Source organism: Vulpes lagopus, chromosome 4 (genome assembly GCF_018345385.1).
Source record: "Vulpes lagopus strain Blue_001 chromosome 4, ASM1834538v1, whole genome shotgun sequence".
NCBI lineage: Eukaryota > Metazoa > Chordata > Mammalia > Carnivora > Canidae > Vulpes > Vulpes lagopus.
The window spans coordinates 33,067,250-33,092,443 of NC_054827.1; the positions used below are offsets into that span (position 1 = coordinate 33,067,250).

General features: G+C 36.2%; 1 protein-coding gene across 1 annotated transcript in view; it reads left to right on the forward strand.

Moving 5' to 3' along the window:
- The window catches only part of ADAM9 (ADAM metallopeptidase domain 9), a 128,979-nt gene that overhangs the window by 64,686 nt on the left and 39,099 nt on the right, over positions 1 to 25,194 (forward strand). Inside the window, exons 13-16 of the mRNA XM_041752908.1 lie at positions 5,427 to 5,519; positions 6,813 to 7,008; positions 12,349 to 12,454; positions 22,690 to 22,873. Of these exons, the coding sequence (XP_041608842.1) occupies positions 5,427 to 5,519; positions 6,813 to 7,008; positions 12,349 to 12,454; positions 22,690 to 22,873 (579 nt within the window). The remainder of the gene's footprint in view (positions 1 to 5,426; positions 5,520 to 6,812; positions 7,009 to 12,348; positions 12,455 to 22,689; positions 22,874 to 25,194) is intronic.

Genomic DNA, 25,194 nt, shown 5'->3' on the forward strand with positions numbered 1-25,194 from the left:
TTGGGTTATTCATTCTTTTATTTTTTATGTTTTTTAAATGCTACCCATTTTAAAAAAAGATTTTATTTATTTACTTGACACACACAGAGAGAGAGAGAGAGAGAGCACAAGCAGGAATGGTAGGTAGAGGGAGAGGGAGAAGCAGACTTCCTGTTGAGCAAGGCACTTGATGTGGGGCTTGATCCCAGGACCCTAGGATCATGACCTGAGCCAAAGGCAGATGCTTAACCAACTGAGCCACCCAGGCATTCTTTTAAATTGATTTTTAGCAGCTAATGTATTGTGGGCAAAGTCCTTTGTTTTGTATATGTTTTAATATTTTTCCTCTATCGTTAGCTTACCATTTAGCTTTTAAAAATTAATTAACTTTGTCTTTTAGGGCAGTTTTAGGGTCACAGGAAAGTTGAATTGAAAGTACTGAGAGTTCCCATACCAGCACACACAACCTCCTGTAGTATCCCCATACTGCAGCATAATGGGACATTTGTTACAGTCGGTGACTACATTGACACATCATTATCACCCAAAGTTTACATTAGGGTTCACTCTTTTCTTCCTCCAGTCTATGCTTTTTAATTATAATTTTAATTCATTTCTATTTTGTGTTCTATTAAATTTTTTCCAGTTTACAATTTTTCTTCTCTTTTGATTTCTTTTTCTGTTCACTATTTATTTTTTAAGTTTCTATTTAAATTCCAGTTAATGTACATGTAATATTAGTTTCAGGTTTATAATATAGTGATTCAACACTTCCATACATCATCCTGTGCTCATCAAACTAAGCACACTCCTTAATCCCCATCACCTATTTATCCCATCTCCATCTACCTCCCCTCTGGGAACCATCAGTTTGTTATCTACAGTTAAGTCTGTTTCTCGGTTTGCCTTAGGATTCACTCTTGACGTTTAGCTTTTCATAGGATGTATTTTATTATATTGAAATTTGAAATTTAAACGCAGGAAAATTTATCAATTTTTTTCCTTTAGATTTTTCTGAATTTTGTATTTTGACTAGGCTTGTAGTACCTTTATTTCAAGATTGTCATCATAACCCCTTCCATAATTAGCATTTTTATAATTGAAAATTTTTATATTAGCTCTTTGAGGAGGGTCATGTGGAATAAGTTAGGGCATTAATTTTTATCCACTAATGATCAGTTGTTGTAAGACCATTTAAAATTGTACATTTATCATAAATAAAATTCCTGTGTACATAGTTTATTTCCTCCTTCTTTAATCTTTTATGAAGCCATATGTCTTACACAATGTTTTTGAAAACAGTTTTGCAGCTTTATTGAAGTATAATTGATATACTGTTAAGGAAACCAAACTTGGACTTAGATAATGAAAGACTTTCTTCAGAATAAAGACTATTGTAATAGGAAGAATGCTTTGATCTCAGAATCTGAAAGCATCTCACAATCAAATAAGGAAAGGTTTTTCTTTTAAAGGGTCAGGGTGGGGCTCCCTGGGTGGCTCATGGGCTCCTTGGGTGGTTCAGCGGTTTGGTGCCTGCCTTTGGCCCAGGGCATGATCCTGGAGTCCTGGGATCGAGTCCCATATCGGGCTCCCTGCATGGAGCCTGTGTCTCCCTCTGCCTATGTTCCTGTCCCCCCCCCCCCCATGTCTCTCATGAATAAATAAATAAAATCTTAAAAAAAATAAAAAAATAAAAAAAATAAAAGGTCAGGGTGGGGGCAAGGAGAATCTTTAAGAGGAAGCTGGATAAGCAAGGGGAAATGACCAGTGAGGTCTGATATAAAAGTGTTCTGCTGTGGTCAGCTGATTTCCAGGAGAAGCTGATGGGAACTGGGGAGGTGACAAGCCCCACTTTTTCTATATGGACGAGCAGAGCTCAGGGGCCTGTAGGAGAGGGAGAAGCTTTATTAAAAAAATTTAAAAAGAATAAGAGCAAAGAATAAGAAAAGGACAATTGTAAGCACTTGGTCAAAAATAAGCTGCATATATTTAAAGCATACAAGTTGATATATTTTGACACATGTATACTTGTGTGAAACCATCATCAGGATCAAGATAACAAACACATCATTATCCCAAAAAGTTCTTTTTAACTCTTGGTAATCCCTTCTTTCTATCCCTTCTTGTTCTCCAATCCTCAGCCAATCATGGATCTCCTTTCTGGTCATACTTTTCTGTACGTTTCCTAGAATTTCATGTAAATGGAATGACTTTTTTTGTCTAGCTTCATTCCCTCAGCATAATTATTTTGAGATTCATCCATTTTGCTACAGTGTCAGTAGCTCATTCTTTTTTATTGCTATTTATCATTGAGTAGTATGGATATGGTACAGTTGGTTTACCTTTTCATCTGTTCATGTAAATTTGGCTCTTTCCAGTGTTTGGCTATCAACACATAAAGCTGCTGTATGTGAATACTTGCAGTCAAGTCTTCATAGGGACTCATGAAAACAAGAGTAAATATCTAGGAGTAAAATGACTGGGTCATATGTTAAGTGGATAACTTTTCAAGAAATTTTCAAACTGTTTTCCAAAGTGTTTGTATCATTTTACATTCACACTGTCAGTGTATGAGAGTTCTAGTTCTTTTACGTCCTTGGGAACACTTCATATGGTTGGTCAGTTCAGTTTAGCTATTCTTTTGAAATGTGTAGTGGTACCTCACTAATGTTTTAATTTGCATTTCCTTAGTGATCAGTGATGTTGAGCATGTTTTCAGGTGCTTATTTGCCATCTGTATATCTTTTTTGATGACATCTCTGTTCACCTTTTTTCCCTGTTTTGAAAATTGTGTGGTTTTCTGAGTTTTTAGAGTACTTCATATATTCTGGGTCTAATCAGATATGTGATTTGCAGATATTTTCTCCCAGTCTGTAGCTCATCTTTAATTTCGCTCATCTTTAATTTCCTTAACAATCTTTTTTGAAAACTAGAAGCTTTACATTTTACATAAAGCCCATTTTATCAACTTATGCTTATAGGGGCTATGCATTTTTGATGTTATATCTCAGGAATCTTTGTCTAATCTAAGGTTGCAAAGGTTTTCTCCTAGAAGCCTTCTAATTCTAGGGTTTAGTCCATTTAGGACTATGATCCATTTTGACTTAATTCTTTTGTATGGTACAATATTTAAATTAAAGTTCATTTATTTTAAATTTTTTGTTAAAAATAATTATAAACTGATGGGAAGTTGCTTTTTGCAAGTTTTCCAACAGTGCAAAGAGCCCCATGCATTTTCTCCATTTCCCCCAAAGGTGACATCATATGTAGTAGCTGTCATGCGGTATAAAAACCAGGACACTGATGTTGATGCATTAACTAGATCACAGACTTTATTCAGCTTTCACCATTTTTAACCGCATTTGTGTATGTGTGATATGTAATTTTTTCCCATTTATTGATTTTGTAAGAACCACCTCCATTAACACAGAGAACTATTCTATTGTCACACAAAGAAACTCCCTGCTGCTACTTCTTTGTATTTGCACCCACCCTCAACTCTAGCCCTGATTCCTTCCTCTGGCTACTTCTAATCTGTCTTCTATCTGTAATGTTGTCATTTCAATAATGTTATATAAATGGAATCATAAAATAAATACTCTTTTGAGACTGACTTTTTTTCACTAAGTATAATGCCTTTAAGGTCAGTCTGAGTTGTTACATGCATTAACATTTCATTTCTTCTTATGAGTATTGTTCCATTGGATGTATTTTACTGCAGAGAACTTGGAATAATGTTTACCACCAGCCCAGAGGTCCTGCCTGGAGTTTGTTAACTGTTGTTTGACCATGCAGAGTTTGCTTTATCATTCGCCCATTAGAGGACATTTGGGTTTTTTCCTAACATTTTGCTATTAGAAATAAAGATGCTACGAATTATATTCCATATTTATCATCAAAGAATTAGAGAAAAATATGGTCTTCATGATCAAAGTGTAAAAATTTAGAGAGAAATGTAAATTATAATAAAGAACCAAATAAAGAACTTACAGAACTAAAAAAGTCCAATAAATGGAAAGTTTTACTGGCTAGAATTAATAACAGGCCAATATGGCAGAAAAGAGTCAATGTACATGAAGCTGATCAAAAGAAATAATCCAAACTAAAGAACAAATAGAAATGATTAAAGAAAAATGAACAGAGCATCAGGAACATGTAGGAGATATCAAATAGTTTAATGTAACTGTTCGTGAAATCTCAGGAGACTGAGGATGAAAGAAAAAAAAATGACTGAAAACCCCCCTAATTTAGGGATAAACATTGATTTATAATTTCAAAACACCAAGTAAATCTATACCAGAATCATGACAAAGAAAATTTACGTAGGTATACTCTGATCAAAGTGCTGGGAAAAGAGAAAATAATGAAAGAAGCCAATAGAAAACAAGAGAACAAAGATATTAATGGCAGCTGATTTTTCCCTGAAACAATAAGGGGGCAGAAAACAATAGAATGGCATATTTACAGTTCTCAGTGGCAGAAACTGTCAACCTAGAATTCCATAGTAGGACAGATATTCTTCAAAAATTAAAGCTTATTTCCTCGCCACTCCTTCTCCTCCTCCTTCTATCTCCTGTCTTATTCTTTCTCCCTCCTTCTGCTTCCCTCTCAAACAATTCAGACCTGAACATGGAGGAAGTGTCCCTTTATGTGTTAGGTTGTGGGGTTTGGTAGGGGGCAATGAGGAGCCATGGAGGCTTTAAAGTGGAGTGAGAGAAGCCAGGCAAGATAAAAAGAATGTCCACATAAGGTGAAGACGCACCCATTAGGCAAGTCAGACATTGAGCATGAAGGGAAATGTATCTGTGGATCTTTACTTCCCAGTGATGATTAAACTGTTATCACTGAATGTATCCTCCTTCCCCAAATTCCTGTGTTGAAGCCCTCGCCCTGAGGATAGCTGTAGATGTGGCCTCTAAGTAAGTAATTAAGGTTAATGAGGTCAAAAGGATGGGATCTTGATCTGACAGGGTTAGTGTTAGGAGAAGAGACCCAGGAGAGCTTGCTTACTCTCTCTCTGTCAGAACATTTGCACCAAAGATGGGCCATGTGAGCACACAGTGAGAAAGCAGCTGTCTGCAAGCTAGGAAGAAAGTCTTAGCCAAAAACCAAATTGATTGGAACTTTGAGTTTGGTCCTCTAGCCTGCAGAACTGAGGTAATATATTTCAGTTGTTGAAACTACCAGTCCATAGTATCTTGTTATGGCAATTCAAGCCAACAAAGATGCATTGTCTGTATGGTTTCCTTCCTTTGAAAGATGTTGACCTTTAAATAGTTGTAGCTGAAGAGTCACTGATACCTTAAGAAGTATAGTAAGTGATTTTCCAGAGAGTAACTGCTAGAGGCTGGTTAGAAAGAAGATTTTAGATCTAGGATAAGACTTTGATTAATGAAAATTGATGACAATGACTTCTTTCTTTATTGACAGTCATTTTCTCTTCACAGGAGTGTGAATCGGACCCTTGTTGTGAAGGAACTACTTGTAAACTTAAATCATCTGCCGAATGTGCGTATGGTGACTGCTGTAAAGACTGTTGGGTAAGGAATTCCTCCCTATTTGGAAAAAAGTAGAAAAAGGAAAAACATGTATATATCAAAATTTCTGTTTTCTCATCTATAAGAAATTTTATGAAAAATCTTATGCCACTTGTTTGCAAGTACATTCTTTTATAACAAGTAGTCTTGGGAGACTTTTTTCCTAAGGAGAAACATTTCTTTTTCTTTCTGATTTTAAAAGTAATTTGGGGCAGCTGGATGGCTTGGCTGGTTGGGTGTCTGACTCTTGATCTCAGCTCATGTCTTGATCTCAGGGTCATGAGTTCAAGCCCTGTGTTGGACTCCATGCTAAGCATGGAGTCTACTTTAAAAAAAAAATCTATGTTTTTATAAATAATTCAAAAATACCAAAGTATAGAAAGTACACAGTGAAAGATGCTCTATCATTTTACTCTCCTCAGGTAGCCATTGTTGATAATTTGTTAACTTTACGTAATTTTCTATACACATGTGAATGTGTCTGTATATGTGTATATATAAGCATGTTAACACAGATATGCTTATTTTACTACCTGCTTTTTTTTTCAATAAGATACCATAGACTTTATCTATCCATAGAATTATACATGGTTATATAGTTAGTACTGCTTTGTGTAGCTATACCATCCTTTATTGAGTCAACTAATGATGGATGTTTAGGTTGCTTCTAATTTTTGTTTAGAAGTGGAATTGTTGGAACAGAGTATGTATCTTTAAAATTTTGACACACATTTTTATGTATTTTCCACCAATGTGCCAACCTATACTTCTACTAGCAGTGTAATCAAATGCTTGCTGTGCCAACATTAGTTGCTAGCAAGGGTTATAATCCTGGTTAGTCTGATTGGTAAAAAGTGCTTTTTTTTTTTTTTTAAGATTTTTTTACTCATTTAAGAGAGTGAGCATGAGCAGGGGGCAGGGGCAGATGGAGAGGGGGAAGCAGATTCCCCACTGAGCAGGGAACCCAATGCAGGACCAGGACCCTGAGATCATAACCTGAGTTGAAGGCAGATGCTTAACCAACTGAGCCACTCAAGCGCCCTAGGTGTAAAGTGCTTTTCAAAATTTAATTTATATTTCTTTGGGTTATCAGTGAGGTTATATTTTTTTCATTTTCCATATTTCATGATTTTTATGAGCTTCCTGTTGTTGGCCTTTGTTCATATTTCTATTGGGTTATCTAATCTTTTGTTGTTATTAGAACTTTTTATGGATCTAAATACTATGGCTTCAAATTTGATTAGTTTGTGGAGATTGTCCTGATATTCCTGTTTAATTTGAATCTTATTACCCTAGTTCCTTCCAGGAGGTACTTTGTGCCGAGGAAAAACCAATGAATGTGATGTTCCAGAATATTGCAATGGTTCTTCTCAGTTCTGTCAGCCAGATGTTTTTATTCAGAATGGATATCCTTGCCAGAATAATAAGGCCTATTGTTACAATGGCATGTGCCAATATTATGATGCTCAGTGTCAAGTCATTTTTGGCTCAAGTAAGACATTTTAATTATAATTGATTGCTTTGATTTGATTTGATTTTGTGCTTCAGTTTTTGTTAAAAATGGAAAGAAAACGTTATTGATAAAATTGAAGTTCTCCTGTTCTCTCTCCTGTCTTACCTCCCTACTTCCTTCTTCATGAGCAGTCCTGCTTATGAATTTGGCATGTGCAAATTTAGTTGATAATTTTTGCTTTTACTCTCTTTCTTTTTATCACCTTTCTATTCTATGTATATAAACAAAATAAATATTTACTTAGTATCATGTTCTAGTTTTAATAATTTCATATGAGTAGTATAGGTATATACATAGGGGTCTGCTATTTTCATTGCTTGCTCAAAATGTTTTTGAGGCATTTGATTACAATATCAGTATCTTAATACATTTAGGTCACAGTACATTAGAGTATTACATTATGTAAATAGAATCCATTCTCATACTGATGGATACTTAGGATGTTTAAAAGTTTTTCCTGTTTTCTCCATTTAAAGTTTTCACTTTTATCAGAGATATATTTAAAAAAAAATATTTACATGTAGATTAAAGAGCCAAATTTTTAAATAAGGTTTTATGAAAAAGTGTACTCCTACCTAATAACCCCATCCCTTGGGGCAACCACTTTTCACTTTTTCTAGCTGGTTATTCTGTTACTTGCTTCAGGTCTTTAGATAATCTCTTATTAATGCTTTTTTTGATTTTTCCATTCTAGGTATTAACCACTAATTTCTCACTATGGAAGATGAGAATTTACAATTCTTTCCCTCTTTCAACTTTTGTCAACTCCCATTATATTCTTGATCTTTTTCCATTCTACATCCTTTAATATGGATTAATTATTATGATTTTAGTTAAAGCACTGTGGATTGTTGTGATACTGTGATTTATAATTAGGAAAACATATTTGATCTTCCTCCAATTCTTGGCATCAAGCTTCTAAAACCCTTGGAATTTCCTAAGTGATAAAAGCTATCAAAGTGTCTTCTGTTATGTTAATGAAGTGGTATTTGGAAAGCTCCTAGGTAACCCAAGGATGGGGGCTGGTTGCCCAGGGAATCAACCAGTGTCTTCAGAAGGTTGGAACTTTCAGTTCCCTGACCTTCCCTAGGGAGGGGAGAGGGGTGAGAGATTGAGTTAATCACTAATGGTCTAGGTTTTAATGAACCACACCTATGTAATGAAGCCTCCATTAACAAGCCAAAAGGATAGGGTTCTGAGAGTTTCCAGCTTGGTGAACCAAATAGATATTCTGGGAAAGTGTTGAATTCAGAGAGGGTATGAAATTTTTGAGCCCCTTTCCTCATACCTTGCCCTATGCATCTCTTCCATCTGGCTGTTTCTGAGTTACATCATTTTAGAATAAATCAGTAATGTTGTTAAGTAAAATGTTTCTCTGAGTTCTGTGAGCTACTCTAGCAAATTAACTGAATCCAGGAAGTGAGTTGTAGAAACCTCTGATCTATATATGATCACAAATACATTCATAACAAAAAGGAAGAAATATTCATGACAATTAAAGTCCTAGTTTCTATAACCAGTCCTGTGGTCATAGCTGGTAGTTTTAACAACCTTCCTCATTATCCATTCTGTATATCCTTTGTCTTCAGCAAGCACCACAGTTAGTCTTGGCTTTTTACCTGTGGAGTGACCCAAACCTTCATTCTTAAAGGCTCTGGGCTATCCAGCCTGGATTGGGTTTCTTTAGTTTTCCATTGCCTTTAATCACAGGGGATAGCAATACTAAGAGTCACCCTAAGGGATATCCTGTATTCTACTCATATTCTTCTTTACCTCCCTTGTGCAGTAGTGGTCTAGTTTCCTCATGATAGTCAAGATCGGTAACCCCAGCCAACACAGTAACTCTCTTTTTCGCCTGTTCATTCAGAGGTATGAGTAGTATAAAATGGCTGAGTGGTAGACTTAACTTCTAGTTCAGTAGAATCATTGTTGTGTCTCCTGATGGAAGCACTCCTCTCTGGAACTAAGAACTCTAGGCTAGCAGGAGCATAAGGTTGTAGGGACAGGAAGCAAAATTTTTGCTAGAGGGCCACTGGGAGAAGTAGTGGTGCCACTTCCACTTATACTTCATGATTCCTGGAGCAATGGGGCTGCATATAACAACTTATCCTTAACTTTTGAAGGGAAATCTAGTTATGTCCCACTCCACGGGCCCCCTGAAAATTTGACTGAGGTAGAAGACTCCTGAATTTTTCTCAGCTTTCCTTTCCACCTCTGACATGCAGTTGTCTTACCAATTAGTCCCCAGTATGGCTATGTCTTGCACATTAGGTTCAATTAGAATAATGTCATCAATGTAATGGGCCAGAGTATATCTTGTGGAAGGAAAAGTTGACCAGCATCCCTGCAGACTAAATTTCGATGTAGGCCTGGAGGGTTGCTGTACCTCTGAGAGAGGACAGTGAAGGCATATTGCTGGTCTTGCCAGCTGATAGCAAACTGCTTCTGGTGGTCCTTATTGGCCAGGGTGGAAAAAACAGTATCTGCCAGTTCAGCGGCTGCATACCAGGTACCAGGAGGTACGGTGATTTGTTCAAGCAATAGAACCACAGTAGCTACAGCAGCAATTACACATCCCCTTAGGATAACCCACTGTTGTTGTCTAGGATCTGTCTGTCTTCTGCACAGGCCAATTAGCTTAGACAAACTGGACTATCAGTCGTTGAGGGTGATATTGATCTCTGCAGTGCTTCCTGGATTGTGGTATTTATTGCTTTTGGTTTACTATTTTCCTAGGTAGTGGCAGTTCTCATGGCTTCCACTTGGTCTTTCCTGCCATGGTAGCCCTGACTCCACAGGTCGGGGAGCCAGTGTGGGGATTCTGCTAGCAGCCAATTGTGTTTGTTCCAGTCACGCATTCTGGAACTGGGGAAGAAAGTAAGGGATGAGTTCGGGGTCCTACTGGGCCCTCTGTGAATGAGGAGGACTTAGCTGAAGCTCCACTGATCACCTGACCTCTGTAGCTCCCTATTCTGACAGTGATGTTTTGGGTCTCCTGGATTCAGTGCCAGTTCAGAGCTGATGTTCAGTAGTTCCTGAAAGGTCTGATTTTTCTTTTCCACGGTGCCTAGTTATCATGGTAAAAGGCCATAGGTCCAGTTAGGGAAGGACGGGAGAATGAGAGTATAAATTTGTGGCAGTGTATCAGGGTTCTACCTGAAGGAGACCTGTCCTCTCCTTCATTTAAGAGTTTCTGGGTCTGTAATATGGCTCAAGTTTGGGAATTGATTGAGGGCCCATGCCATCCTTTTTTTCATTTGACCTAGAACTTTTCTGCTTATACAGATGTAGCAAGAATGTCCTGGTAAGCTTCCTCTCTTTTTATTTCTAGGAGCACCATGATCAACTAACCAGTGCCGTTGGTCTGTACAAGTCAGATTTTTCTGATTGCTCTTTTGACTTTTCTATTTGTTAGTGCAACAGGAAAATCAAGTAGCTGTACTACAGGAGTTTTGGTGAAAACCCATATAGAGAGAGTTGGCATTGAGGCATGGCAGCACCTTCTGTCAGCTTTATTTTGATTACACACTGATGCTAGCTGTCCCTGCAGTGATAGTCTACATTGTATTCCATTTTATGTTTCCTACCCTGGATTCAAGTGATTAAGGTTCTCAAGGTAAAGGTTGCTTTCCGCACAATGAAGCAGATTGCTTTGTTTGATAATTGACAGTGATGGGTTTATGCCCAAACCATACTGAGATCTTATTTTCCAACTTCTGTTTCTTTCTTGAGCCAGTAGGGACAGGAACAACACTTTCAATCGAGCAGAATAAGTGAGCACCAGATGTTTGTTGAGGCTTGTCTTTTAAGACAACAGAGAATTACTAACAGGAACTTTCCTGTTTCTCTCCAGAGAGGTACTGGTAAACTATACCCATTATTTATCAGGGTGTGGAACACTTAGTAGGGAATAATATATATTTAATGAAGAAAAGAAGGAAAGAGGAAGGGAGGAAGAAAAATTGAAAGGAAAGAAGGACCCAACTCTTCTATTTTTATTTTTGTTTTTCTCAGGAAGATCAGTCATGAGTACTGTGTTACATTTCTCAGATGCTAGAGTTGTTGACTTTGCCCAGACTTCCTTTGTCTCTAGTTTTGATCTCTAGTTCTTTTATACCCCTTATCCTATGGTGGGTCAGGAAGTGATTGAGTGAAGAGGCTCTGTCAATTCTGATCCATTTTGCAAAAATAGGCAGGTTATCGCAGACTGAAAAATAATTACAGGTTCATTTTAATGAGGTAAATACTGTTATTTAGTAAAGATGTGTAGGACTAAGGGAACTACAGTTATTTTGCTTTGTAGAGATTACCTGGAAGTTTAGAGCTCCTTCTGTTCTGTAGAAGGGCCCTGCAAGGGATGTTTGTCCCGGGCAGGTATTTTGCATTCCCTTTCCATGTTGTGTGGTCCTCTGCCTCTTTCTTGTGCCAACTTCTTTTACCTCACGTCCATTTTCTTTTAAACAAAACATAGCAGTAGACGTGTAAGTGAAGGTGAGTGAATTCCTTTCTTCAACACAAAGTGCTGGCATTTTGGTTTAAAAATATTTACAAATAGAACTTTTTTCAGAATGTGTAATTTGTGGGCAAATTGAACATGAAGTGATTAAAACATATGTAACATAAGAAAGCAAAAATAGTCTGCTACCTTGTCAGCTGTCATGGCTGTGTGCCTATCTATCTTGTTGGTGGGGGCATCTAAATTTAGCATCTATATATGGTAAATTAAAAAAATCAGTAGAAATAGCGAGCAGTGTTTTCATCAGCCCTTTCCAGCTTGATTTTTTTTAAGAGATTTTATTTATTTATTCATGAGAGACACACAAAGAGAGGCAGAGACACAGGCAGAGGGAGAAGCAGGTTCCCTGTGAAGCCTGATACAGGACTTGATCTCAGAACCCCAGGATCATGACCTGAGTCAAAGGCAGATGCTCAACCACTGAGCCACCGAGGTGCCCCTCCAGCGTAATCTAATGAAGCGGCAGATATATGTTTTGAGAGTAGTGAGAAGGGATATGCTTAGAACACCACCAGACTGTACAATGCCTTTCCATTTATTTATAATTTCATCTTGTTTAATGACATTTCTTTTAATGACTTTTCTTTGAGTCCAGGCTAGCTTTTAAATATAATCTAAGCTTTACTTTTACATCTTGTTGTGAAGTATAAAAGTGGAACAATAAAGTTTTTTCCTTGAGGCTTGAAAATCTTTAGAAGGTAATGTGGTAGTTGATGCAGGGTATGGGTTGTCCTAGGGAATACTTTTATTTCTGACTTAAATTGCCATACTTTTTTTTTTTTTTTTTTTTTTTAATGTTACAGAAGCCAAGGCTGCCCCAAGAGATTGTTTCATTGATGTGAATTCTAAAGGTGACAGATTTGGCAATTGTGGTTTCTCTGGCAATGAATACAAGAAGTGTGCCACTGGGTAAGTGGAGGCAAGGTTGTAAAGGAATGTGAAAGATTGTAAGACCAGTCATTTCTAGTATCTTTTATAACTCCTTGTGACTGCTGGCTTTCTCCCCCTTAAATACTGAACTTTTCAAACTTAAAATTGTATAGCATAAGGCTTCAGAGAAACTCTGAAAAGAACTAGTAAAATAAGTCGTCCCTTTTGATGTTAACAGTCTAAAATCTAGTAGATTTTAGAATCTTTTTTTTCTTATTCTACAGTTCTACCTCAAATAAAGTCTTCCTCTTCTATTTTTTTAATTAAAAGATGATGCTAATAAGTGTGTAGATAAAGGTACCTGCAAAATTTATTCTGGGTGTTATGTTCTTCTTGCTCATAATTTTAAGGTGACAAATTAAAACCTTTTTTTGTTTCTATAATATTTGCTTATGGTAAAAATTAATAATTATTAAAAAAGTATAAATGAGAAAAAATCCATCCATAAACTCATTCAGCATATATTTACTAGTTTCAGTGTGTTTCTTCCCCCTTTTTTGTTTCTTTGCACTATAGGTATACACACTGATATTTTGTGTCATTCGAAAGATTCTGTAATACTGTGTATCTCTTGTGCTCTACCGCCTACTCTGCCAATTAGTCTAAGCAAGTGTAGTGAAACAATGTTTTCTCAGAATAAATAACAACAGTGATCTCTATGTTGCTAAGTCCAACTTTCATTTTTAGGTCTTCATGCTACTGGACCTTTCAGTAGCATTCAACTATGTTGACCATTTTGTCCTTGAAGAAAGCTCTTTCCTTGGCTTCTGTATGAAAAGTTTTTCTAGTATTCTTTTCTGTGTTTCTAGTTGCTCTTTTAATGTGTTTATTTGTAGGCTTATCTTTCTCTACTCAGCCATGCAATGCTGTGAGACACCAGCTATGTGGGCCTGTGTGTGGTCTTCTGCCCCTCTACACATTCTGTTCCTTCTGGCTGGCACATTGTCTCCACTCCTCCAGATCTCAGTTTCAAAGACTTTCTCAACTTTCTTAGCAGAGCCAGAGAGCCTTCTTGTAGGTGTTCTTACTGCTGTGTGCTTTTGTTAGCTAACTTATTTTATCTAATTCTTGTTATTAAAATAAGGTATATCTCACAGAATATTCAGAATTTACCTTTCTTGATATATAAAACAGAATAGATAGAGGGAAAATTAAAAAACCAAGAAAGTATATTAAAAGAGGATATGAATGTGACTTTTGATACCTATCTTGAGTAATTTAAAAAGTAGTTGTAGATATAAGTTCTCTTGCATTCACATAGCACTTTTGGGGAAGTCAGACTATTATTCTTAATAAATGTTTAGTATATTTAAATTCCATGGGAAGGTTTTAGCCCAAACCACTGCCCTAGTAAGAATGATAAAAGTTATATAGTATCTTAGAATAAGATAGTTTAAGGGATAATTTTCCGGGTAGAAAGAAAATTGAATACAAAGTCAGTTATAAGCATAGAATTTTCATGATTCTTTTATGGTGTTTAGGAAAGACACAGCAGGGCTCTGTCCTACACTTTGGGGGAGATTTAGACCCATTTTGGTTAACATAATCTGTCTGAATTAAAATGAGGAAAGTAGGAACGTGAATGTTGAAGGAAGGATAAACTGGTTAAAATATTACATGCTGCTTTTTCATTGAATTTGATAGTTTTTTTATTGTTCAGTTCATAGTATTTTAAAATTTATATTGTGATTTCTCCTGCGGCTCTTGGGTTATTGAAAGTATATTATTTAATTTCCAGATATTTGGGAGTATTCTGGTTATCTGGTTGTTTTTGGTTTCTAGTTTAATTCCATTGAGTTCTCAATGGAAACTTTAATTCTTTTTTTTTTTTTTTGATTTTATTTATTTATTCATGAGAGACACACAGAGAGAGGCAGAGACATAGGCAGAGAGAAGCAGGCTCCATGCAGGGAGCCCAATGTGGGACTCGATCCTGGACTCCAGGATCATGCCCTGGGAAGAAGGCAGATGCTCAACTGCTGAGCCATCCAGGCGTCCCAGGAAACTTTCTTTTCAGTTTCTTGAGATGTGAATCATGGTCCAGCATATGGCCTGTTTTGGTGAATATCCATGTACAAGTGAAAAAAAAGTGTATTCTATAGTTACTAGATTATGTTATTCTGTAAGTGTCAAATTAACAGTTTTATTCAAATTTCCTATATCTTTGGGTTGTATGTGTATGTTTTATGTTGGTCCTTACATTTCTGAGAGAAGTATGTTAAAATCTTGAGCTATGATTATAAAGTCATCTATTTTTATTTTTAGTTCTATGATTTCTTTTTGCTGTATATCATTTGAATTTGTGTTATTAAGTGCTTATGTTACTAGGTGCATTCACATTTAGGATTGTTATGTCTCCCAAATGAATTGACTCTTTTATTGTTCCCAGATTTTTTTCTTTATCTTTGGAATATTATTTTCTAGCATTTTTCACAGTTTTACTCTATGTGACTATTTGGTGGTCAACATTCATCGGTAAACTATTATAAAATTTAGTGACAGGGATCCCTGGGTGGCGCAGCGGTTTGGCGCCTGCCTTTGGCCCAGGGCGCGATCCTGGAGACCCAGGATCGAATCCCACATCAGGCTCCCGGTGCATGGAGCCTGCTTCCCCCTCTGCCTATGTCTCTGCCTCTCTCTCTCTCTCTGTGACTATCATAAATAAATTTAAAAAAAAATTTAGTGACATGTTTTATCTTCTGTGTTTAGCATAATATTTGGCACATAAAAGTACCTATTAAATATTTGTTGAATTGAATGCAGGAAAAGATGATATAGCCAGTGGGATTGAATGAACTGAGCTAAAACCTTTGGATAAGTGGAGACTTGGAAAGCTTATTGGACATACCTGATCCTGTCTTTAGCCTGGTTCTGTTTCCATGTTTGCCAAGTATCTTAATGAAATGATAGAAACTATACTTACTTAGAAAACTTACAAATTACTGGGAGGCTGATTTGAAAAACACTTTATGATAGTAATATAGTACTAATATAGTCATTAGAAATATACATCTGAAGTTAGACTCTGGGTTTAAATACTGCTTCACCCACCAGATCTCTGAGGCTTTGGATGAGTTGCCTCACTTTTCTTTTTTCTTTCTCTCTCTCTCTCTCTCTTTCTTTCTTTTTTCTTTTTTTTTACATCTATACCTCATTTTTCTATAAAATGGGGATAATAATAGTACCTGCTTCAGTTGTTTTGAATGTGTTGATGGGTGTTATAGTACTAAGAGCACCTGGTTCATTATACGACTCATCGTGGTTGTCATCATTGCTATCTTTATAATCATCCTCACAGAAAATGTCTAAACTCTAGAAAAATCTAAGGAAAGTTACATGTATGGTCCTACTACCTAGAGATATTTCCTTAAATATTTGTTATATTTCCTTCTTATGTGTATATATGTACATTTATAGAAATACATTTGTCCCTCATACAGGTATGCAATACATATATGTGGACTCAGAGACCCACATCTGTGTGTGAAAACAAAATTGCATAGTATGGTTTAAATTATTTATAAATCTATGTTTACTTTTCACTGTATTAAGAATGTTTACAGGATGTATCCAACTTCTTTTAATAATTTTCTTATTTTAGAAATTCAAGTTGTTTCTAGTAATTTTCTATTTTAGGTAGGATTGTGACATATACAACTTTAGTGTTTGTTTATATTTCTCTGATAATTTCTTACTAGATTTTTCTAAAAAAATATGGACAAGTTTTAAGGCTCCTCGTGACTACTTCCAAATTGACTTCCAAAACATTTAGCTGATTCATGTTTCCATTGTCCCTTCACCAATGCGGATTGTTATCTTAAAAAATATAGTTGACCTTTGAACAACATGGGGATTAAAGGTGCCGACTTTCCACGCAGTGAAAAATTCACTTTAACTTTCGACTCCCCCAAAACTTTACTACTAATAGTCTACTATTGACAAGAAACCTTACAGCATAGATTAACATATATTTTCTGTTATATGTATTGTGTATTATAATCTTACAATAAAGGAAGGTAGAGAAAAGAAAATGTTATTAAAATCAAAAGGAACTTTTGCATCTGTTCATCAGGGATATTGGTCTTCATCAGGATTATTTGTCTATAACTCTCCTTTTTGGTGGGGTCTTTGTCTGATTTTGGAATTAAGGTGATGATGGCCTCATAAAACGAGTTTGGAAGTATTCCATCCCTTTCGATCCTTCAGAACGGCTTTAGTAGAATAGGTCCGTTCTTCTTTAAATGTTTGATAGAATTCCCCTGGGAAGCCATCTGGCCCTGGACTTTTGTGTCTTGGGAGGTTTTTGATGACTACTTCCATGTCCTCCCTGGTTATTGGCCCATTCAGGTTTTCTATTTCTTCCTATTTCAGTTTTGGTAATTTGTGGTTTTCCAGAAATGCATCCATTTCTTCTAGATTGCCTAATTTATTGGCGTATAGCTGTTCATAATATGTTTTAAAAATCGTTGTATTTCCTTGGTATTGGTGGTGATCTCTCCTTTTTCATTCATGATTTTATTAATTTGAGTGTTTTCTCTTTTGTTTTTAATTAGGCTGGCTAATGGTTTATCTATCTTATTAATTCTTTCAGAGAACCAACTCCTGGTTTTGTTGATCTGTTCTACAGTTCTTCTAGTCTCTGTTTCATTGAGTTCTGCTTAAATCTTTATTATCTCTCTTCTTCTGGTTGGTATAGATTTTATTTGCTATTTTTTCTCCAGTTCCTGTAGGTGCAAGGTTAGCTTGTGTATTTGAGTTGTTTCCAAATTTTTGAGGGATGCTTGTAGCCAGTAGGATCCAACAGTACATTAAAAAGATTATACACCTTGACCAAGTGGGATTTATCCCCAGGATGCAAGGTTGGTTCAACACTAGTAAAACAATCAAACGTGATAGATCACATCAACAAGAGAAAAAACAAGAACCATGTGATCCTCTCAATAGATGCAGAGAAAGTATTTGACAAAATACAGCATCCATTCCTGATCAAAACTCTTCAGAGTGTAGAGATACAGGGAACATTCCTCAGCATCTTAAAAGCCATCTATGAAAAGCCCACAGCAAATATCATTCTCAATGGGGAAACACTGGGAACCTTTCCCCTAAGATCAGCAACACAATAGGGTTGTCCACTCTCACCACTGCTATTCAACATAGTACTAGAAGTCCTAGCCTCAGCAATCAGACAACAAAAAGAAATAAAAGGCATTCAAATTGCCCATAAAGTAGTCAAACTCTCCCTCTTTGCAGATGGCATGATACTGTACATAGAAAACCCAAACAACTCTACCCCAAAATTGCTAGAACTCATACAGCAATTCAGCAATGTGGCAGAATATAAAATCAATGCCCAGAAATCAGTGGCATTTCTATACACTAACCATGAGACTGAAGAAAGAGAAATTAAGGAGTCAATCCCATTTACAATTGCACCCAAAAGCATAAGATACCTAGGAATAAACCTAACCAGAGAGGTGAAGGATCTATACCCTAAAAACTACAGAATACTTCTGAGAGAAATTGAGGAAGATACAAAGAGATGGAAAAATATTCCATGCTCGTGAATTGGAAGAATTAATATTGTGAAAATGTCAATGCTACCTAGGGCAATTTACACATTCAATGCAATCCCTATCAAAATACCACGGACTTTCTTCAGAGAGTTGGAACAAATCATCTTAAGATTTGTGTGGAATCAGAAAGGACCCCGATTAGCCAGGGGAATATTAAAAAAGAAAACCATAGCTGGGGGCATCAAAATGCCAGATTTCAGGTTGTACTACAAAGCTGTGGTCATCAAGACAGTGTGGTACTGGCACAAAAACAGACACATAGATCAATGGAACAGAATAGGGAACCCAGAAATGGGCCCTCAACTCTATGGTCAACTAATATTTGACAAAGCAGGAAAGACTATCCACTGGGAAAAGGACAGTCTCTTCAATAGATGGTGCTGGGAAAATTGGACAGCCATGTGCAGAAGAATGAAACTGGACCATTCTCTTACACCATATACAAAGATAGACTCAAAATGGTTGAAAGATCTAAATGTGAGACAGGAATCCATCAAAATCCTAGAGAACACAGGAACACCCTTTTGAACTTGGCCACAGCAACTTCTTGCAAGATGAATCCATGAAGACAAGGGAAACAAAAGCAAAAATGAACTATTGGGACTTAATCAAGATAAAAAGCTTTCACACAGCAAAAGAAATGGTCAACAAAACTAAAAGACAGCCTACAGAATGGGAGAAGATATTTGCAAATGACATATCAGTTAAAGAGCTAGTATCCAAGATCTGTAAAGAACTTATTAAACTCAACACCCAAGAAACAACCCAATCCTGAAATGGGTAAAAGACATGAACAGAAATTTCACCAAGGAAGACATAGACATGGCCAACAAGCACATGAGAAAATGTTCCGCATCACTTGCCATCAGGGAAATCAAAATCAAAAGCACAATGAGATACCACCTCACACCAGTGAGGATGGTGAAAATTAACAAGAGAAGAAACAACAAATGTTGGAGAGGATGTGGAGAAAGGGGAACCCTCTTGCACTGTTGGTGGGAATGTGAACTGGTACAGCCACTCTGGAAAACTGTATGGAGGTTCCCAAAAAGAGTTAAAAATAGAGCTACCTTACAACCCAGCAATTGCACTACTGAGTATTTACCCCAGAGATACAGATGCAGTGACAAGCCGAGACATTTGCCCCCAATGTTTATAGCAGCAATGTCCACAATAGGCAAACTGTGGAAGAAGGCATGGTGTCCTTCGACAGATGAATGGATAAAGATGATGTGGTTTATATACACAATGGAATATTACTTAGCCATCCAAAAGGATGAATACCCACTATTTACTTCATCATGTATGGAAACAGAGGGTATTATGCTGAGTGAAGTAAGTCAATCAGATAAGGACAATCATTATGTGGTTTTACTCCTACGGGGAATATAAAAAGTAGTGAAAGGAATTATAGTGAAAGGAGAGAAAATGAGTAGGAAAAATCAGAGACGGTGCCAAAACATGAGAGACTCCTAACTCTGGGAAAGAACAAGGTGTAGTAGAAGGGGAGGTGAGTGGGTGAATGGGGTGACTGGGTGACAGGCAGTGAGGCAGGCACTTGACGGGATGAGCACTGGGTGTCATAATGTATGTTGGCAAATCGAACTCCAATAAAAAAAAAGGGAAGAGAAGAGAAAATACATTTATAGTACTGTACTGTAAAAAATCCATGTGTTAAGTAGACCCGTGCAGTTTGAACCTGTGTTGTTCTGGGGCTATCTGGACTTTTCCAATTTGTTATATCAAATAGATACTGCATTTTTATTTTAAATAAATTTGTAAATATTTAAGTTTATTGTTGTTGTTTAAGAGATGTATAAGGGGAAGTAGAGAAAATGTGGCTTCTACTCCTATCCTCTTTCCCTGGTCCCTGCTGAACAGGTGTGTGTTCTCTTAGTTTTTGTGTTTCTTTCCAGAGTCTTTATGCAAATGGATAGTCTTATTCCCTAATCCCCTTCCAGCTCTCTGTTGTATGTACTGCAGACGCTGTTGTGCAGATCGTATTGTTGTGTGAAAAAGCTATCTTGTCTCTCGGTATATAGATGTTGTCATCTTTTCTAAACTTTATTTTATTTATTTATTTTTTTAAGATTTTATTTATTTATTCATGAGAGAGAGAGAGAGAGGTAGAGACACAGGCAGAGAGAGAAACCACTGAGCCACCAGGGTTGCCCTTGCTAAACTTTTTAAATGACAGATTTCAATTATACAGAGGAGTAGAAGGAATACTGTGATGAAACCCATGTAGCCTAGATTAGAACATTGTTAATATTTTGTCATATTTATTTTGTCTAGACTTTGCCAAACCATTTCAAAGTAAATTATAGGCATTACAATACTTCACTGCTAAATTCTTTGGTATTCATTTCCAACACATCTGGTCGTTCACACTAGCAGTTTCAGACCTACCAAAATTAATAATTTCCTAATATCATATAATACCTGGTCAATATTAAAGTCTCTCCAGTTGTCCTCAAATTGTGTTTCATAGCTGCTTTTGTTCCACATTGGGATTCTGTCAATGATCATGCATTGAATGTAGTTGTCATGCTATTTAAGTCACTTTTAATCTAATATAGTCTTCTATTATTTCTTTCTTTTCAATGATAGTAACCTAAGGAAATAAACTGGGCCAGTGGTCTTTTAGAATGGCCCATGTTCTGCATTTATTTGGTAGTTTCTTAGTATTGCTGAACATGTGTTTCTATCCCCTGATTTTTTTTTTTTATAAATCAGAAGTTAAGTCTAAAGTTTTAACTAGATTCGCATTAAATATTTTCAGGAAGAACACATCATAACTGGCACATTATGTCAAGGAGGCACATAATTCTGGGTTGTTTATTTTATTAGTGATACTAAGTGGTGATAACCAGATAACTTGCTACTGTAGAGTTATGTTTTTCCCATTACATTTATCAGGTAATATGTGGAAGAGTGATGATTTTGTACCATATAAATAGCTATTTTCCCACAAATGTTTCATCTCGCGGTTTTAGCATGTATTGATTATCTTTTCCTGAAGCAATTGTTATATTGAGGCTTGCAATGGGATTTTCTTTTTAACAATGAACATCTCTTAGCTTTGTTGACTGTTTGCATTCTTTATTTTGTGAATTGCTTTTTTTGTGTCTTTGCTAATTTTTTTCTGTGGAAGTGGTTATTTTTTTCCTACTGATATGCAACAGCTTTTTAAACATTGAGTACTTTCCTTTTACTCTAATATGTCACTAAGACTACCCATGAAACCCTACCTATATCATAGCAACACGGATTTTGGTAGGCTCCAATAGATTTAACTTAAGTCTGCTATATGCTATGTTTTGTTTTAGAGGTTTTCATTTCTAATTTTAACCAACAATGTGAGGTAGATATTATTGGTTATCTCTTGTTTTTCAGATGAAGGAACTGAAGCTCAAAGTGTAAGCACATTATGTATAAATGGTGACATAAGAATAAATGTAAAGTTGAGACAAAATTACTAACTCTTGTTAGTGTAGGATGGAGGTCGAAGAGGAGAGTTAACAGTATATGCAAAGAGTAAATAGGGATTTTAGCTAGTTATCAGTTCAAAGGCATCAATAATGTAATGTAGTTAACAAAAAAGCTACTGTAATCTTAGGCTTAATAGTAGTACAGTATCTAAAATGGAGGAAGTGTGAACTACATTTGTTCTTTGTCAAATTATAAGCAAAATTTCATACCCTACTCTGAGTAGTGTGCTTCAAGAGGCAGTGAGACAACCTGGAACATATTTAAAGGGAAGCTTCCTTGTTTCATGAGAAATGATTATAGGGTATTGCTCTGTTGACATTTAGCTCTATTTAGGAACTACATGATAATTGCCGTGTGATCTCATGTGGAAGTTCTGGGACCAGTGAGGAAAAGTTAAAAAGAGATAGATTTTAACTCAAGAAGTAAAATAGTTTTATGATATCTAGAATGGAAATCTTTAGAGGGTGATAAGTTAGAGGAATAGGTGAATTAGAGGAAAATAATATCCTATAATGACTTGATATCATAAAAGGAGATTGAACGGGAGGGTAGGTACTTGGATCACAAGATAGTCAAGTAGAAAATTTCAGTACAGTACCATAAGAGTTGATGTGAGTGGTATTTAGTGTGTTATGAAAGGATATAGCAAAGGTATTTAGCTAATACAGTGTTGGTGATAGGAATTTTAGTGAATTAATGAATTGAGTCTTAAGGGAAGTAACTAAGAGTTAGCCCAAGCCAAGAAGGGTAGAGTCCTTTCTTGGTTATTTTACAGTACAGAATCTAATTTGCTCCTTACCGTAACTCTGTAAAAAGTCACAATTGAATTGTGGTATAGTCGTATTATTTTCTGTGTGAAAGCATTTATAAAATTATAAACAACTTTTTCATTAGGCTTTTTTGATCCCTATACAGATGGAAGAAGGAGAATGAGCACCACCTGGTTCCCTACTAATCTGTATCTCAGCATCCACTTACCTCTGCCATATTTTAAGAGAACTGCTTTGATGTCTTCACTCTCATACATTTTCTCTGTTTAGATTTCCTTCAACTAAATATCAATAAACTTTATGTGTCCAAATATATACTTTTTTCTTTTAATCTACACTGGGTGCATTTTGTGTTTGCATTATGACTGTGTCTTTATAGGAATGCATTGTGTGGCAAGCTTCAGTGTGAGAATGTACAAGACATGCCTGTATTTGGAATCGTGCCTGCTATTATTCAGACTCCCAGTAAAGGCACCAAATGTTGGGGTGTGGATTTCCAGCTAGGATCAGATGTTCCAGATCCTGGGATGGTGAATGAAGGCACAAGATGTGACAATGGAAAGGTAACCAAAATGTTTTCTCTTTATGAAGTAAAGTTTAAAAGTTAAAAAAAAACCTTATACTAAGTAGTTATTCTTTTCTGATTTATAAAAGAAACCTAGTATTTATTATAGATTTTGGAAAATACAAAGCCACTATGGATAAAATTAAGAATGGCTGTTTTTCTACTGTTTAGATTTTATTGGCAGTCACATATATGGTTGACATTTGGTCTGTGTTGTGATATACTGTGTGTGTTTCTTTTCCTGATCAATGTGCTATAATTTATTAGCTAGTCTGCTATTATGGGGGCTCTTAGGTGATTGCTGGGACTGTGTGTATGTGTGTGTGTGTGTGTGTGTGTGCACGCGCTTGCATGTCTCTGTACTAGAAATGGCATCATGCGTGTCTGTCCATGCTCTCTGCTATCCTAATCACCACTCTTTGGATCAGACATGAGTCAAGAATTAGCCTCTGACTTACCATTAGTAGTTTCTATATGAGAAGAGCTAGGCCAAATTCCCTTTGGGGTTAGAATATATAATTAAGAAAGATAATTCAGAGTAGTGCAGAAACTGTAAGAATTCTTTAGCGATGCCATGAAGAGTGAGCAGGACCAGAAGGTGTCAGGGTAAACCTCAGTCATATACAAGAGATATTGGGGAGCAGGAATGTGGAACAAGTGGAAGAAATCAACTTAGAGGAGAGTAGAGGATGAGGAGGGAGAGATCATAACTGACTGGTGACATGACTCGTGAAAAAGTCAGGTGGACTTGCAAGTTACCTCAGTGCCAACAGAATTTTTGGTGCCAATTCTGTCCTTCCTTTCTTACAAAAAGATCTTTGTGTTTTTGTGCCTGTCTTTGCCACTAAAAAACTTGGTTGCTAGAGTTAGTATAAACAGTGCTAGGCAATTTTTATTTATATAAATATTTCCGAATATTATGACTGTTTTCTGATGTTAAACTACTATGATGGGATATACGTGCCCCCCCCTTCTTAAGATTTATTTATTTTAGAGACAGACCATGAGTGGGTAGGGATGAGGGTGGGTGGGGGGAGGGGGTGGAAACAGAGGGAGAGGTAGAGAGAATTTCAAGCAGACTCCACACTGAGCATGGAGCCTGACAGGGACTCAGTGCCACGACCCTGAGGTTATGACCGTAGCTGAAATCAAGAGTCAGATGTTCAACTGATTAAGCCACTGAGGTGCCCCGGGTGTGCATACTTTTAAGATTTTAGATAGTTTTGCCAGATTTCTCTTTAGAAAAGTTTTTTTTTTTTTTTTAATTTTTTTTATTTATTTATGATAGTCACAGAGAGACGAGAGAGGCAGAGACACAGGCAGAGGGAGAAGCAGGCTCCATGCACCGGGAGCCCGACGTGGGATTCGATCCCGGGTCTCCAGGATCGCGCCCTGGGCCAAAGGCAGGCGCCAAACCGCTGCGCCACCCAGGGATCCCCTAGAAAACTTTTTAATAGTTTACCTTCCATTCAGTTTTCAGTAGGAAATGCTTGAATTTTCCATAACATAGTCAAGGTTAGGTATCTATCATTTTAAAACTTCATTGGTGGTTTCCTTTTTATTTTACTCTTTCTTGATTGTTAGTGGTATTAATTTTTTTTGTCTCTATATTCTTACTCCTTTTGTGATTTGCCTTGTTGATGTTCTTTGTCCACTTGAAAATTGGTCTGTGTCTTACTGATTTTAAAGAACATTAATGTCATATAAATGTTCTGTATATGTATATGATATTTTGCTTGGCTTATTTCTTGCCTCTTGTTTTTAGTAACTTTTTTGCTATATTTGCATTTTTATGTATTTAAATCTATTATTCCTTTACTTTATAGTTTCTAACTTTACTTACATATTTTATAAGATCTTTCTCAGTGTAATATCATATTATTCTCTGGTATTTTCTAGTAGACTTTGTATTTTATTTAACACCTGTTTAATTCAGGGGAGTGTTGAGTGTATATAGTATGAGGTTGGTATTCTTTTTTTACCCCCCTTTAATCATTACTGTGTGCGGAGTTCTAATGTCATTTTTTTCAGAATGGTTTATCATTTGCCTTAATTTCATTTATAATCCCTCTTTTAATTTGAAATCTTATTTAAATTACTTATTAAATTTTTATATATTCTAGGGCTTCATTTCTGTTTTTTTCTCTCCATGCCCACTGATATTTCTAATTATTCATGTGTTAGTACTGTCTTATTTTAGTTTTTATTGGTTTTATAATGTATTTTTAATATCTGATCATATTAAGTGCCCATTCATTCTTTTTCCTACTTTGCTTGGATATTTTTATTTATTTATCATTCCAGATGAACTTGAGAAAT